The following is an 18,018-nucleotide window of genomic DNA, read 5'->3' as shown; positions in this document are numbered from 1 at the left end:
GTTTTTGTCCCATTTGGGGCAGGTTTGGGTATATGTATCTCACAAACCAGAGCTTCTCACAACAAGCATGATGGTTTCGGTAGGGAATGCCCCAACATTGGGGGCGAAACGTTGTCCATTGCCTCTAATTGCTTTCAAATTTTTTCTCATGTCAACATAGAACAACTTGAGTGTTGTGTTATTTTTTGTGATTTTTCGGGGTTCGTTTGGACATTTTTATGCTTTAAGTGAGATTTCAATACATTTATGTGCATAATTCAAGTTTGAACTACATGCACATGCCCCGGTGAATATAAATTGGTTGAAAAATCGAATCTTTGGTCCTTGGGTGCATGCTTAGGTCCCATGCAAGAAATGGGAATGAATGTCAAACACCATGCCACCGTCACTCGACCGCAAACATTGAGATACCTGGTTTTTAAATTCTAGTAAATCCAAAACTCGTCTGGAATTCATGAAACTTGGCATGCTATCATGGAGGGGCATCAACATGCCATGGTAAAGTTTTTGTCCCATTTGGGGCAGGTTTGGGTATATGTGTCTCACAAAACAGAGCTTCTCATAACAAGCATGATGGTTTTAGTACGGAACGCCCCAACTTTGGGGGTGAAACGATATCCATTGCCTCTAATTGCTTTCAAATTTTTTCTCGTGTAAACATGTAACATCCCAAAATTCTAAATTTTGGAATGTTATAGTAAATAGATAGATTTGATTGATTGTTTGATTGATTCTCTGAAAGTGAGTGAATTCGAATCTTTTGAAAGTTAAATGAGAGGGAATAAAAGGACTTTCCCAAACTTTCATATTTGCTTTCTGATCTCCATGAATTCAAATTCTTTTCAAATACAAAACCCTGAGCGAAGATGATATGACTTCTTCCATTTAAAATTAAATGAAAGGGTATTTGAAAATAATTGAATTTCATTTGGAAATATTTCAATTCATAAACTTCATGCAGCTCAATGATTTTCATGAGAGAAGATAAAATGACTTCTTCAAATTATATGAAATATGAGTTGGGAGTTTAAAGAATTAAATTCAAAGTTCTTTCGAATTTATTTTCAATTTGGAGTTATTTGAGTTTTATTCAAATTATTTTTCTCCAAAAATAAAATATATGGAAATTAGGGTAACATGATTCCCTACAATAGAAAATTGGAGAAAAATTAATTTGAAATCATTTTGGTTTTTTTTAAATGATTTTTGTTGGGTTTTAATAGACCAGTAGCACTCTTTGATTTATTTGATTTTGTGTGGATTTTATTTGACTTTACTAAAATGTCCATGTTGTAGATAATGTTTTTCTAAAAATTCTGATATATTATATGCCTATATAATATTTTTATTTATTTTGGTTTTGTTATTTTCGTTGTCTGGAAAATAATGTTTTAAAAAAAACTTTCTCCTCTTCGCCGACTAGGCCGGCCCAGCTCCCAGCCAGGCCGCGGCCCAGCCCATCCGCACCGTCGCCACCGACCCCGGGCGGAGTCCCTTGCCCGTACGCCGCCGGCCGTTGCCGTGTCCGAGGTGGACACGCCGCCGTTGCCCCTTCCCCACGCCTCCCGAGGCCCCCTGACCCCTTTAAAGCCCCGCCGCGTCCTCCTCCCCGCTTCTCGTCGCCGCCGCATGCGCAAGCGCCGCCGCCCTCTGCCGCACTCGCCGCCGCCATTGGTTGCCGTCGCCGCCGCCTCGCTGCTCGCTGCTCCACGCCGCGCGCCGCACTCCGCCCCTCCGCCGTAGCCGCGCCTCGCCTAGCCCCTCGCCGCCTCGCATAGCTGCTGCCTCCGCCGCCGCGCCGGAGCGCGCTGCCCTCGCCGGAGCCGCGCCGACTCACCGGACTCGATCCGCCGCTGAAAACCGCCGGTTTTCGACGAAAACTCAACCGGTATAAACCGCGAACCTCTTCGGTTTATTTTTTTATTCGTTTTCGGTTTTATTAAGAAAACCTAGATCTGTTTTTTTAGGTTTAGTTATATAGAGAACGCTCGCTAGTTTAGGGTTTGTAGAGAACAGTTTTCGTTCATTAGCGTTCGGTAACGAACGTCCGCTATTTAGTCTTTTTCTTTTTATTTTTAGTTTTCTGCCAGGGACCCGTTTGTGAATATTTTATTTACAGATTAGCCCCTATTCTTCAAACGATCACAACTTTTTACTCGTTAGTCCAAATCCAACGAAACCAACGCCCACTTCTTCGTTATGATCTCCTCTATCCAGTAATCCAACTCAAACATGTTTTTGAAAAGTTTAAAATTTGAATTAGATCAGATTTGAATTCAAACTTCGTTTGATCATAACTTGAGTTTCGTAGCTCCGTTTGAGTTGATTCTTTTTGCAAATCGAAGCTCTTGACCTAAACTTTCTGATAAGGCCAAATTCACTTAATTTTGGTACTGTTAGAAATTGTTTTATGTTGCAAGAGTTATTTGCTTGGTTTTGACGTTTTCCGAATTGTTTTCTTTGTTCTCTCCAATCTTTGAGTGATTGCTTATGTGTGGTTACTATTGCTTGCTTACGATAGATTGACCGGAGTGAGACGAGTAGATCTATCAAGAATTTTGAGTGCAAATCGTCTTCATCAACATTGCAGGCAAGTTCACACTTTGATCATATCCCTTTCATACCCATTTTTTATGCATTAGTTTCACCCTCAAACATTGCATGAGTAGGATTGATAACATGTGGGTATTGGGAAGTAGTTGATGAGGTAGGAACCTATTGCCCTGCATTCAAACCTTGGGAGTTACTATTACGTTATGCTTATAGTGCCATGCTATGCTCGTAGACATGGATTGGGTTTTGAGAGTATTCATGACAGATGTGAGATTGTTAATTAATGGTTTACTTAAGGTGGCAACTTAAACACACATCTGGGTGGATTGAGGTACCTGGTTATTCTAGGATTGCCTGTCTAGGCACCTGGGTAGACCAGGATTGCCTATTTTTTTATGGACCGCCACCCAGGCTCAAAGGGATCATGAGATTATTCATACTAGAAACTTCCGTGTGCAGCCACAAGCTATTATGGGCTCTAGCATAGTTGATTAAGTCGTGCGAACTCTTACAGGGTAGACTAGCAGATGTAGAGGAAAGTAGGTGTACCGGTCTATCCATCGTAAGGTGCAAACGCTTTTGAAAGACTATGTCTCGGTCATCCGTCTTCTCAAACACCATGTAGTGCGAGAAAACAAATGGAGGTGATCGAGTCTTGTGGGGAAAAGTGCGCAAACCTCTGCAGAGTGTATAAACTAATCATGATTAGCCGTGTCCTCGGTTATGGACATCTTGAGTATCTAGTTCTTGGATTATCCTGTTGATCTCATCACGTTACTTTAAATGAATATTGTTGGTTTAATGATGTTACTTAATTGGGATTGAGAATGCTGTCAACCATTCTCAATGTTCAACAACCACCATGATAGTTAAATAAAATTTATTCCTTTGTAGTAGGGAAAAATTGGCTTTATGAAAAAACCTTATAACCATAGAGCTTTTCCACCAGCCAAATATGCATGTAGTGATAGTCTTTATTCATCATTCTCTATGGTGTGAATTTGCCAGTACATTCAATGTACTGACCCTCTGTGGCTGCAACGTCTCATGTTGCAGGATTATCTTACGACGAGTAAGTGATACGTTAGGGTTACGATTTCTACACTCAACTTTGCCGTTGGTGTTGATGGGAATCCACAACCTTGTTACTTCCGCTATTTTGGATTTGAGGTAATAGTATTTACGTTACTTTTACATGTGATTTACCTCTGTTATAAATCCTCGAGTACTGTGTGTGTCAGCATACCGATCCAGGCATGACACTTAAGCACAGAGACTTGTCCCATTTGGGTCGGGTCGCTACAAAACATAGAAAAACCGAAGTGTTGTGTTATTTTTTGTGATTTTTCTGGGTTCGTTTGGAAATTTTTATGCATTAAGTGAGTTTTCAATGCATTTATGTGCATAATTCAAATTTCAACTACATGCACATGCTCCGGTGCATATAAATCGGTTGAAAAATCAAATCTTTGGTCCTTGGGTGCATGCTTAGGTCCCATGCAAGAAACGGGAATGAATGTCAAGCACCGTGCCACCGTCACTCGGTCGCAAACATTGAGATACCTAGTTTTTAAATTCTAGTAAATCCAGAACTCGTCTGAAATTCATGAAACTTGGCATGCTATCATGGAGGGGCATCAACGTGTCGTAGTAAAGTTTTTGTCCCATTTGGGGCAGGTTTGGGTATATGTATCTCACAAACCAGAGCTTCTCACAACAAGCATGATGGTTTCAGTAGGGAACGCCACAACTTAGGGGGTGAAACGATATCCATTGCCTCCAATTGCTTTCAATTTTTTTCTCATGTCAACATAGAACAACAGGAGTGTTGTGTTATTTCTTGTGATTTTTCGAGGTTCGTTTGGACATTTTTTTTGCATTAAGTGAGTTTTCAATGCATTTATGTGCATAATTCAAATTTGAACAACATGCACATGCTCCGATGCATATAAATTGGTTGAAAAATCAAATCTTTGGTCCTTGGGTGCACGCTTAGGTCCCATGCAAGAAATGGGAATGAATGTCAAGCACCATGCCACCGTCACTCGGCCGCAAACATTGAGATACCTTGTTTTTAGATTCTAGTAAATCCAAAACTCGTCTGAAATTCATGAAACTTGGCATGCTATCATGGAGCGGCATCAACATGTCGTGGTAAAGTTTTTTTCCCATTTGGGGCAGGTTTGGGTATATGTATCTCACAAACCAGAACTTCTCACAACAAGCATGATGGTTTCGGTAGGGAACTCCCCAACTTTGGGGGCAAAACGATATCCATTGCCTCTAATTGCTTCAAAAAAAATTCTCATGTCAACATAGAACAACTGGAATGTTGTGTTATTTTTTGTGATTTTTCGGGGTTCGTTTGGACATTTTTATGCATTAAGTGGAATTTCAATGCATTTATGTGCATAATTCAAGTTTGAACTACATGCACATGCCCCGGTGAATATAAATTGGTTGAAAAATCAAATCTTTGGTCCTTGGGTGCATGCTTAGGTCCCATGCAAGAAATGGGAATGAATGTCAAACACTGTGCCACCGTCACTCGGTCGCAAACATTGAGATACCTGGTTTTTAAATTCTAGTAAATCCAAAACTTGTTTGAAATTCATGAAACTTGGCATGCTATGATGGAGCGGCATCAACATGTCGTGGTAAAGTTTTTGTCCCATTTGGGGCAGGTTTGGGTATATGTATCTCACAAAACAGAGCTTCTCACAATAAGCATGATGGTTTCAGTAGGGAACGCCCCAACTTTGGGGGGTGAAACGATATCCATTACCTCTAATTGCTTTCAATTTTTTTCTCATGTAAACATCGAAAAACCGGAGTGTTGTGTTATTTTTTGTGATTTTTCTGCGTTCGTTTGGAAATTTTTATGCATTAAGTGAGTTTTCAATGCATTTATGTGCATAATTCAAATTTGAACTACATGCACATGCTCTAGTTCATATAAATTGGTTAAAAAATCAAACCTTTGGTCCTTGGGTGCATGCTTAGGTCCCATGCAAGAAATGGGAATGAATGTCAAGCACCGTGCCACCGTCACTCGGTCCCAAACATTGAGATAACTGGTTTTTAAATTCTAGTAAATCCAAAACTCGTCTGAAATTCATGAAACTTGGCATGCTATCATGGAGCGGCATCAACATGCCGTGGTAAAGTTTTTGTCCCATTTGGGGCAGGTTTGGGTATATGTATGTCACAAACCAGAGCTTCTCACAACAAGCATGATGGTTTCAGTAGGGAACGCCCCAACTTTGGGGGTGAAACGATATCCATTGCCTCTAATTGCTTTCAATTTTTTTCTCATGTCAACATAGAACAACAAGAGTGTTGTGATATTTTTTGTGATTTTTGTGGGTTTGTTTGGAAATTTTTATGCATTAAGTGAGTTTTCAATGCATTTACGTGCATAATTCAAATTTGAACTACATGCACATGCTCCGGTGCATATAAATTGGTTAAAAATCAAATCTTTGGTCCTTGGGTGCATGCTTAGGTCCCATGCAAGAAATGGGAATGAATGTCAAGCACCGTGCCACCATTACTCGGTCGCAAACATTGAGATACCTGGTTTTTAAATTCTAGTAAATCCAAAACTCGTCTGAAATTCATGAAACTTTCACGCTATCATGGAGCGGCATCAACGTGCCGTGGTAAAGTTTTTGTCCCATTTGGGGCAGGTTTGGGTATATGTATCTCACAAACCAATGCTTCTCACAACAAGCATGATGGTTTCGGTAGGGAACGCCCCAACTTTGGGGGCGAAACGATATCCATTGCCTCTAATTGCTTTCAAATTTTTTTCTCGTGTAAACATAGAAAAACCCGCGTCTTATGTTTTTTTGTGATTTTTCTGGGGTTGTTTGGAAATTTTTATGTATTAAGTGAGGTTTCAATGCATTTATGTGCATAATTCAAATTTGAACTACATACACATGCTCCGGTGCATATAAATTGGTTGAAAAATCAAATCTTTGGTCCTTGGGTACATGCTTAGGTCCCATGCAAGAAATGGGAATGAATGTCAAGCACCGTGCCACCGTCACTCGGTCGTAAACATTGAGATACCTGGTTTTTAAATTCTAGTAAATCCAAAACTCGTCTGAAATTCATGAAACTTGGCATGCTATCATGGAGCGGCATGAACATGTCGTGGTAAAATTTTTGTCCCATTTGGGGAAGCTTTGGGTATATGTATCTCACAAACCAGAGCTTCTCAAAACAAGCATGATGGTTTCGGTATGGAACACCCCAACTTTGGGGGCCAAACGATATCCATTGCCTCTAATTGCTTTCAAATTTTTTCTCATGTCAACATAGAACAACAAGAGTGTTGTGTTATTTTTTGTGATTTTTTGAGGTTCGTTTGGACATTTTTTGCATTAAGTGAGTTTTCAATGCATTTATGTGCATAATTCAAATTTGAACTACATGCACATGCTCCGGTGCATATAAATTGGTTAAAAATCAAATCTTTGCTCCTTGGGTGCATGCTTAGGTCCCATGCAAGAAATGGGAATGAATGTCAAGCACCGTGCCACCATCACTCGGTCGCAAACATTGAGATACTTGGTTTTTAAATTCTTGTAAATCCAAAACTCGTCTGAAATTCATGAAACTTGGCATGCTATCATGGAGCGGCATCAACATGCCGTGGTAAAGTTTTTGTCCCATTTGGGGCAGGTTTGGGTATATGTATCTCACAAACCAATGCTTCTCACAACAAGCATGATGTTTTCAGTAGGGAACACCCCAACTTTGGGGGCGAAACGATATCCATTGCCTCTAATTGCTTTCAAAAAAATTTCTCGTGTAAACATAGAAAAACCCGCGTCTTGTGTTTTTTTGTGATTTTTCTGGGGTTGTTTGGAAATTTTTATGCATTAAGTGAGGTTTCAATGCATTTATGTGCATAATTCAAATTTGAACTACATGCACATGCTCCGGTGCATATAAATTGGTTGAAAAATCAAATCTTTGGTCCTTGGGTACATGCTTAGGTCCCATGCAAGAAATGGGAATGAATGTCAAGCACCGTGCCACCGTCACTCGATCGTAAACATTGAGATAACTGGTTTTTAAATTCTAGTAAATCCAAAACTCGTCTGAAATTCATGAAACTTGGCATGCTATCATGGAGCGGCATCAACATGCCATGGTAAAGTTTTTGTCCCATTTGGGGCAGGTTTGGGTATATGTATCTCACAAACCAGAGATTCTCAAAACAAGCATGATGGTTTCAGTATGGAACGCCCCAACTTTGGGGGCGAAACGATATCCATTGCCTCTAATTGCTTTCAAATTTTTCTCTTGTCAACATAGAACAACAGGAGTGTTGTGTTATTTTTTGTGATTTTTCGAGGTTCGTTTGGACATTTTTTGCATTAAGTGAGTTTTCAATGCATATATGCGCATAATTCAAATTTTAACTACATGCACATGCCCTGATGTGTATAAATTGGTTGAAAAAAATCAAATCTTTGGTCCTTGGGTGCACGCTTAGGTCCCATGCAAGAAATGGGAATGAATGTCAAGCATCATGCCACCGTCACTCGGCCGCAAACATTGAGATACCTGGTTTTTAAATTCTAGTAAATCCAAAACTCGTCTGAAATTCCTGAAACTTGGCATGCTATCATGGAGCGGCATCAACATGTTGTGGTAAATTTTTTGTCCCATTTGGGGCAGGTTTGGGTATATGTATCTCACAAACCAGAGCTTCTCACAACAAGCATGATGGTTTCGGTAGGGAACGCCCCAACTTTGGTGGCGAAACGATATCCATTGCCTCTAATGGCTTTCAAATTTTTCTCATGTCAACATAGAGCAACTAGAGTGTTGTGTTATTTTTTGTGATTTTTCGGGGTTCGTTTGGACATTTTTATGCACTAAGTGAGATTTCAATGCATTTATGTGCATAATTCAAGTTTGAACTACATGCACATGCCTCGGTGAATATAAATTGGTAGAAAAATCAAATCTTTAGTCTTTAGGTGCATGCTTAGGTTCCATGCTAGAAATGGGAATGAATGTCAAGGACCGTGCCACCGTCACTCGGATACAAACAGTGAGATACCTGGTTTTTAAATTCTAGTAAACCCAGAACTCGTCTGAAATTCATGAAACTTGGCATGCTATCATGGAGCGGCATCAACATGCCGTGGTAAAGTTTTTGTCCCATTTGGGGCAGGTTTGGGTATATGTATCTCACAAACCAGAGCTTCTCACAACAAGCATGATGGTTTCAGTAGGGAACGCCCCATCTTTGGGGGTGAAACGATATCCATTGCCTCTAATTGGTTTTAAATTTTTTCTTGTGTAAACGTAGAAAAACCGGAGTGTTGTGTTAGTTTTTGTGATTTTTCTGGGTTCGTTTGGAAATTTTTATGCATTAAGTGAGTTTTCAATGCATTTATGTGCATAATTCAAATTTTAAGTACATGCACATGCTCCGGTGCATATAAATTGGTTGAAAAATCAAATCTTTGTCCTTGGGTGCATGCTTAGGTCCCATGCAAGAAATGGGAATGAATGTCAAGCACCGTCACTCGACCGCAAACATTGAGATACCTGGTTTTTAAATTCTAGTAAATCCAAAACTCGTCTGAAATTCATGAAACTTGGCATGTTATCATGGAGCGGCATCAACATGCCGTGGTAAAGTTGTTGTCCCATTTGGGACAGGTTTGGGTATATGCTTCTCACAAACCAGAGCTTCTCACAACAAGCATGATGATTTCGATAGGGAACGCCTCAACTTTGGGGGCGAAATGATATCCATTGCCTCTAATTGCTTTCAATTTTTTTTCTCGTGTCAACATAGAACAACAGGAGTGTTGTGTTATTTTTTGTGATTTTTCTGGGTTCGTTTGGAAATTTTTATGCACCAATGCATTTATGTGCATAATTCAGATTTGAACTACATGCTCATGCTCGGGTGCATATAATTTGGTTGAAAAATCAAATCTTTGGTCCTTGGGTGCATGCTTAGGTCCCATGCAAGAAATGTGAATGAATGTCAAGCACCGCGCCACCGTCACTTGGCTGCAAACATTAAGATACCTGGTTTTTAAATTCTCGTAAATCCAAAACTCGTCTGAAATTCATGAAACTTGGCATCCTATCATGGAGCGGCATCAACATGCCATGGTAAACTTTTTGTCCCATTTGGGGCAGGTTTGGGTATATACTTCTCACAAACCAGAGTTTCTCACAAAAAGCATGATGATTTCGGTAGGGAATGCCCCAACTTTGGGGGTGAAACGATATTCATTGCCTCTGAATGCTTTCAAATTTTTTCTCGTGTCAACATAGAACAACAGGAGTGTTGTGTTTTTTTGTGATTTTTCGGGGTTCGTTTGGACTTTTAAGTAATTTAATTATGATAATTGTTCTTTAATAGATTGTATTTCCTTGTTGCAATCCATGTTGAATTCTCCGCATGCTTATAATCAAAACAAAGCTTTTAGTAAGCATATCGTTGACGCTATGATGCAATCTTTTGAAGAAAAGCTTGAATTGGAAGTTTCTATCCCTAGAAAACTTTATGATGAGTGGGAACCTACTATTAAGATTAAGATTAAAGATTATGAATGTTGTGCTTTGTGTGATTTGGGTGCTAGTGTTTCCACGATTCCAAAAACTTTATGTGATGCGTTAGGTTTCCGTCAATTTGATGATTGTTCCTTAAATTTGCATCTTGCGGATTCCACTATTAAGAAACCTATGGGAAGGATAAATGATGTTCTTATTGTTGAAAATAGGAATTATGTACCCATAGATTTCATTGTTCTTGATATAGATTGCAACCCTACATGTCCTATTATTCTTGGTACACCTTTCCTTAGAACGACTGGTGCAATTATTGATATGAAAGAAGGAAACATTAGATTTCAATTTCCGTTAAGGAAAGGCATGGAACACTTCCCTAGAAACAAAATTAAACTTCCTTATGAATCTTTTATGATTCAATGTTATGATTCAATCGTATGATTCAATGTTCACGGGTTTAAACCCTTCTGGGAATTGATGATCCATTACTTCATCAGTGAAGCATAGGGGGTGTGCGGCGCCTCTATGCCGGGCTATGTCACGATGCAATTCATACGAGTCTTGTCTGCTGTGTTTGGCCCGGTCGGATTTGCTTTTGGTATATCCGGCATGACGGTCGTCTTCATGTGTTGGGGCGCGCCCTCGTGATCCGAAGATCGATCTTTTGTGTCCTGCTTTGTTTTCCAATACGTCTCGTCCTGCGTGTTGCCTCGGGCCTTGCTATTTTTGTTTGACTGACGACGGGGTGCGGGCTGGACTTTGGGCAGATATGCCACTTTGTCCCGGCCACGAGGTGGCCGGTCTGCCGTATCATACGCCGGAAGCGCAGGCTTTAATGCTTCCTCTTCAAGTTGGGGTAGCAACCTGCACTTTAGGAAACTTTTGATTGGGCGCTCGAGTTCGTATTCCTCGGCTGCCAGGACCACAGTCCATCTATCCGCTAGCAGATCTTGCTCAGCTTGAAGCTGTTATTGCTTTTTCTTCAGGCTTTTTGCTGTGTCAATAAGCCGGCGCTTGAAGCACTCCTGTTCGATGGGATCCTCAGGCCCGATAAATCCTTCGTCGCCGAGGCTCACCTCGTCTTCGGAGAGAGGCATGTAATTGTCATCCTCTGATTCTCCATCTTCTGCCTATTCCTTAGGGCTGGCTTGCCCATCCTCCTGCTCAAAGCCTATCTGGAGGGGATTGTCTTCGTCTTCGGCACTATTTGCAGCGTTATTGTCTCCTGTGCCAGTATCGCTGTTTTTGCTATGGCGGGGCTTAGAGTGGCGCCGATGACGCCTGTTCTTGGATTGCTTCTCGGGGGGATTATCCTCCGTTGGCTTATAGCCATCGCATTCTTTGGGGGTGTCCACCATGTATATATCATATGATGAGGTGGCAGTCCAGCGCCCTGGGGGCGGTGGTTCCTGTTCATCTCCCGCATCGTCGTCCATATCGTTGATGTCTTCGGAGCCGAAATCGAGCATGTCGGTTAAGTCGTCGACAGTGGCTACTAAGTGGGTGGTGGGTGGGGAACAAATTTCTTGCCGTCCGCTTCCCACTCGAGCCAGACATAGTTTGGCCAAGGGTCTCCTGACAAGGAGAGAGACTGTAATGAGTTTAGCACGTCACCTAGGGGTGAGTGCTGAAAGATATCTGCGAAGGTGAACTCCATGATCGGTTCCCAATCAGATTGGATGGGCACGGACTCGAGCGGTTCGGAGTCTGTGGCCAGGGACGAATCCGAGTGTCTGGCAACACAGATCATAGGAGGTGAAGTCAGCATTCGACTCTATCGATGCTGAGTGTGCGGCCTCCGTGGCGGGGTCCATCCACCCATCCTCAGATGGCGTGATCTGTCCCAGATTCAGGGCCGGAGTAGTTACAGGTGTGATCTCCCGAACACTGTCCATCGGCAGAGCTAAATCATGTCCATCGTGACTGTGCGGCGCACCTGACGTGGGTTCGAATCCTTCGAAGATCAAGTCTCCGCGGATGTCGGCGGTATAGTTCAAGCTTCCAAACCTGACCTGATGGCCAGGGGCGTAGCTCTCGATCTGCTCTAGATGGCCAAGCGAGTTGGCCCGCAGTACGAAGCCACAAAATACGAAGATCTATCCAAGGAGGAAAACCTCACCCTAGATCGCATCGTTACCGATGATCGAATGAGCCATCAAGCCTTGCTTGTGACAGCACAGTGGAACTCTCAATCAAAGCACCAATGTCGGTGTCAAAACCGGTGGATCTCGGGTAGGGGGTCCCGAACTGTGCGTCCAAGGCGGATGGTAAGAGGACGCGGGGGACACAATGTTTACCCAGGTTCGGGCCCTCTCGATGGAGGTAATACCCTACTTCCTACTTGATTGATCTTGATGATATGAGTATTACAAGAGTTGATCTACCAAGAGATCGGAGAGGCTAAACCCTAGAAGCTAGCCTATGGTATGATCGTTGTTGTCCTACGGACTAAACCCTCCGGTTTATATAGACACCGGAAGGGGCTAGGGTTACACGGAGTCAGTTACAAGGGAGGAGATCTACATATCTGAATTGTCAAGCTTGCCTTCCACGCAAAGGAGAGTCCCACCCGGACACGGGACAAAGTCTTCAATCTTGTATCTTCATAATCCAACAGTCCGGCCAAAGTATATAGTCCGGCTGTCCAAGGACCCCCTAATCCAGGACTCCCTCAGGCGCCTCCGTGGTGGTATGCAGATCTTTGTGAAAACCAAGAACATACAAGACTAGATGAGAATCAGAAGACGAAGATCCTCGGCAAGATCCTTGCCGAGGATACCCATGAGATCCCCCAGCAAGACCCTTGCCAGGGACGCCCACGACGCCCCGGCAAGACCCTTGCCGAAGACATCCGCGGGGCCGCAGCCAAGCCCACACCTTCCAAGACTCCACCGCTGTTCCCACATAGCTGCCAGCCCATCAACTAGGTGAGCACATGTGTGTCGACGTGCGGTCTCTAGGCCAAGTCAACAAGCACCTGTGTGGTGGCATGCAGATCTTCGTGAAGACTTTGCCACTGCACCAACTTAGTAGCCAGCCAGCCAGCGTGGCACTACACGCCTCGTCAGCTCGGATGCGCGTCGAGGCCAGGCGAGGCGGCGACAGCTGGGACGAGCTTCCTTGTCGTCCCCGTTAAAGCAAGAAGGGCACTTCGGCAGCGCATTAAATGTGTTTGTCCTATGGTGCCAGGAGATAGACTCGACTACTGTACAACTTTCCACCTCTTGTGTGCCACTATGGCAGCCCCTTTATCTATAAAAGGAGGCCCGCGGCGTACTAGGAGAGGATTTGGACTTTTTGGACCCTACACGCTTTGTAGCTAGTCTAAGAACACCAGATAAACATAAACCAGCAGGAGTAGGGTATTACGGATCACTTGCGGCCCAAACCTGGATAATCCCCCCATGTTGATCCCTCAAACCCGCTCTTTCCACAGCCCCGCGCCAGCCAACCATAGCAAAAGGGATTCTTCATGATCCTGTAGGTGTCGTTTCCCCCGACATCTTTGGCGCGCCAGGTAGGGGGCGCAAGCTGTGAAAATCCGGTTTGAAGGTTAGCACATCGACTTCATCATCACCATGGCCCCCAAAAGAAAGGGGATCACACTGATCGTCTCGTCCGGGGCCGGCCCGTCCGCGCCAGCGCGAGCAGGCGGCCAGGTGGCCACGGATGGAGCCGGAGACGCGGCCCATGAGCATCCACGACATTCTGGCGATCGGAGCCAGGCGAGCAGCGTCGTCCGAATCCGGGACGATGAGCCACACGCCGCTGGGTCCGGGGGCAGGGCCGTGCTACCCACGGGCGGCGTGGAAGCCTCAACGGCACCCCAGCGGGCACCCGTGCCACGCCCTTCCCAGGCCATGCGCGATGAGCAACGCCGCAATGCCGGAGCCCCCGGGCACCACCGTGGAAAGAGCCCTGTGCGCCACTCGCACCCACTGGGGTGAAGCCCCCAAGTTCCGGGCCGGCTGCTGAGCAGGTGGCTCGGAACTTAAGGTAAGTTCCAAGAGCTAACTTTTTTTATTCTGTTGTCTTCGTTGCAGGATTACCACAACATCCGTGTGGCCGCCTTCATCTCCCAGGTCCAGGAGCTGGCCAAGCGGACCACGGATTTGGCCGAAAGCCGAAGTAAGCACTCCACCTTCTCTCTTGCGGGGGCACGTCAGCGCACCCGCTGGGTGTAGCCCCCAAGATTCGGGCCGACTGCTGAGTAGTTGGGACGGATCTTCTGGCAACCACATTTCTTTTTTCTTAATTGCTGATTGTCTTCTCTTTCTTATCTTCTGCAGGAGCGGCTGCCACACTGCAGCAGCGCCTGGGCAAGGTCAAGACCGAGCTGCGCGCCAAGGAGGAGGAGTGCCGCAAGGCGGCCCAGGAGCACGACCGCCTAGTCAAGGAGTTGGCGGACCAGGCGGATCGACACAAGGTGGACCTCCAGAAGGTAAAGGATAACGAGGCCAACCTCCAGGCCGAGTTCGAAACTGAACGCTCGGCCTGGGCCGAGAAGGGGAAGGCTCTGAGCGATGGCTACGGCGAGATCGAAGATATGATCGATGGTGAGTTATCCTTTCTTTCTTTCAGCCACCGACTTGTTATTTGAGCCTGCTTCTGGCCTCAGACTTCTTTTTCTTTCTTGCGCAGAATTCTTTCCTGGTCATGTCGTTGCCGCCAGCCAGGCCATCGAGGCTCGCCACGACGAGTGAAGACGGGCTGGTGCAGAAATCGCGCCCTACGCGCCTCAAACCCTCGGTGAGCAGCTTCTTATCGTCTGAGCTCGCCTCCAGCTGGCTCATCGGATGCTCCGCCGCCTACAGCACGTTGGGGCCCAGGTGTTGACTGCCCTCTGGTCGGATGCTTAGATTCCACGCACCCCAGTCAGACTGCCGAGTGGCTGGAGGTAGCAGCCGGCCGCTTTGAGGCTTGGAAGGGCTCCGCGGCTCGTTCCGGCACTCGGAAGACCCTGGAGTTCATCAAGGCATGGTATCTAGGCCTGGACTTGGCCCAACTGGCCACCTTCCGGCAGGAGGCCGCACCGGAGCTGGCAGCGGCAAGCCGCGACCTTACCCAACGCGCGGCGGCGATCGCCGACTATGCCGACACCATCGAGTTCGTCCCTGAGCTGAACAAGGATGGCGCCATGGTGTCACCCAACTAGTTTGGGCTGAACCCGGAGTATGGCGAGGACTCGGCGGAGGATATCGCCTCCAGCGACGAGGGCGAGGACGAAGAAGGCGAGGATGAAGAGGTCGACGCACCAGAAGGCGAAGCGGATGGCCAGCCCCAGCTCGATCGAGCCTCAAGCAACGAGCCGTGTGCGAGCGCGCTGACCACTACTGATGCTGACCAGGCCGAGACTCGCCAGACGGCCACTTCACCAGCCGGCGCTGCCGACTCCACCAACCTGTCGGACCCGCCTGCTGCTCCTCTTGCCTAGGCGGCCAGTTTTATCTTATCCTTTCTTGCTTTTGTAACCTTTCAAACAAGCTCACTAAATTTGCGCAGTTCCACCCGCTGGGGTTGTATTCAAACTTGTTGAATTCTGGCTATGAGCCTTGCTATGTAAATTAACTTAATTCGCACAAGCTGTGCTTTGTCGGGTTCTGACTTGTCTTTCTTTTCTACTATTTTGGCTTTTTCCTTTGCCGTCTTCCCTTGGCTTCCGCCTTGCCAGCCAGGCAACCACTCTGTGGTCTGTGGCTGGCTCAAGTACTTGGCCATTTGGGAAGACAAGTACTTTGGCCGTTTAGAACGTAGCAAGTAAAGTAAAAAAGCCAGTCGACCGGGTGACCAGCAGCCGGATGGTGATGCGTGGAGCCGGCTTGGCCTATGTAGATGCTTTTTCCTTAGCCATTTTTCATGTGGACACCATTTCTCGCCTTTAGCTCTTGCCAGCCGGACAGTCGCTCTGTGAGCTGCGGCTTGCGGCAAGAGAGGGCTTAGATGCCGGCATACTGCTCGTCCGACTGCAGGTAGCATCAACATAGTACAAGGCGGCAAGCCCCCGGGCCGACTGGTCGAACCCGGTGCCAGGCAAAGGAATGAAATAACACATTCACAGGCATAAAAATTATCATATAGATAAAAAGGGGAGCCCCCGAGTGCTCCTCAAGGGTCTCGATGTCTTTGCGCTTAATGCAAAAGGTAGCATGGTACATACTGCATTTAACTGTAAAATCTTCGAAGGAGATTCGCGTTCCATGGGCACTTTGTTTCTTTGCCTGGATCGTCCCTCTTGCGTGCCCTGGGCTTCTGTGCATCGATCAAGTAGTGGGAGTCGTCGCCCAAGGCTTTGCTGGTGATGAAAGGGCCTTCCCAAGGGGCCGAGAGCTTGTGTTGGCTGCCTGTTCGCTGGATCAGCCGGAGTACAAAGTCCCCCTCTCAAAAGGACCTTGGCTTGACCTTCTGACTGTGGTAGCTGCGCAGGCTCTGCTGGTAGATGGCAGACCGACTGAGTGCCAACAGCCGGCCCTCTTCCAGCAGATCGACACCGTCTTCTCGTGCTTCGTTCGCCTCCGCCTCCGTGTACATGGTGACGTGAGGTGAGTCGAACTCAATGTCAGTTGGGATGACGTCCTCGGCCCCGTACACGAGGAAGAAAGGAGTGAAGCTGGTTCATTTGTTTGGGGTGGTGCATAGACTCCAGAGGACGGCTGGCAGCTCATTGATCCAGCAGCCAGCTGAGTGTTCCAATGGCTTGACCAGTCAGGGCTTGATGCCGGAGAGGATGAGGCCGTTCGCTCGTTCGACTTGGCCGTTTGACTGCGGATGAGAAACAAATGCTAAGTCCAGTCGGATGCTCTGCGTCACGCAGAAACGAGCCAAGGTGCCTTTGGCAAAGTTTGTGCCATTGTCGGTGATGATGTTGTGCGGTACACTATACCGGACGGTGATATCTGCGGTGAAGGTCACAGCGGTCAGACCATTCAACTTCTTGATTGGCTTTGCTTCAATCCACTTGGTGAATTTGTCCACAACGACAAGCAGATGAGTCATGCCGCCACGTGCTATCTTGAATGGGTCCACCATGTCTAGCCCCCACACGGCAAAGGGCCAAGTGAGGGGGGTGGTCTTGAGTGCAGAAGCCGACAGATGTTGCTTGGAGCTGAATTTCTGGCACCCCTTGCATTTCTTGACCAAATCTTTGGCGTCTTCTAGAGCAGTCGGCCAGAAGAAACTGTGGCAGAAGGCTTTGGCGACAAGGGATCTGGAGGCCGCGTGGTGGCCGCACTCGCCTTGGTGGATGTCTCTGAGGATTGCTTTGCCCTTCTCTGACTCCACGCAGCGCTGGAACACACCAGTGACGCTGCGCCTGACAAGTTCTCTGTTTACTATCGTGTATGCTCCCGCCCGGTGTTGCACCTGCTGGGCCAAAATCTCGTCGGTTGGTAGCTCGCCGCTCACCAGAAGGTTGAGGATGGGATGCGCCCATGATGGTGCTTCGACTTCATTCACTGTCATCACGGCCACTGAAACTAGGGCGGTTGGGTTGGGAGGCGGCGGGGTGGAGTCGGCCACCACTTGCTGCATTGTTGAAGTCCCCGGGCTAACTGCCATAGCCCCCGGGCCGGGTTCTGAAGTCCCCGGGCCAGGTGCGACTGCTGCTGCCCCCGAGCCGCCTGCCGAAGTCCCCGGGCCAACTGATGCAGCCCCTGAGTTCGATCCGACTGCTCCGGGGGCAACCGGCATGAAGATAGACTCTGATTCCAGTGAAGGCTTGATAGACGGCTTGAGGAGGCGCTGAAGGGAGACGCCGGGTGGATCCAATCCGTGCCAAGGCATCTGCTTGCTCGTAGTCGGCTCGTGGCACATGAAGGAACATGCACCCGTCAAAATATCTGCTGATTTGCTGGACGAGGAAGCGGTAGCTCGCCATGTTTGCATCCTTGGCGTCCCAGTCCCTAGACG

The 18,018-nt window shown here is 46.4% G+C and overlaps 1 protein-coding gene across 1 annotated transcript; it reads right to left on the bottom strand.

Moving 5' to 3' along the window:
• Positions 1 to 16,815: 16,815 nt before the first annotated feature.
• On the bottom strand, positions 16,816 to 17,892 carry LOC125518620 (uncharacterized). Its single transcript, XM_048683448.2, has 2 exons — positions 17,109 to 17,892; positions 16,816 to 17,006 (listed from the first exon to the last, which is right to left on the bottom strand). The coding sequence occupies exons 1-2, from the start codon at positions 17,890 to 17,892 to the stop codon at positions 16,816 to 16,818; spliced, it is 975 nt and encodes a 324-aa protein (XP_048539405.1).
• Positions 17,893 to 18,018: the final 126 nt, after the last annotated feature.

The sequence above is a fragment of the Triticum urartu genome, chromosome 7A (assembly GCF_056163025.1).
Source record: "Triticum urartu cultivar PI428250 chromosome 7A, HENAU_Tu73, whole genome shotgun sequence".
NCBI classification, from domain to species: Eukaryota; Viridiplantae; Streptophyta; class Magnoliopsida; order Poales; family Poaceae; genus Triticum; species Triticum urartu.
The sequence above is the reverse complement of the archived record's forward strand: the minus strand, read 5'-3'. Positions and strand labels throughout refer to the sequence as shown.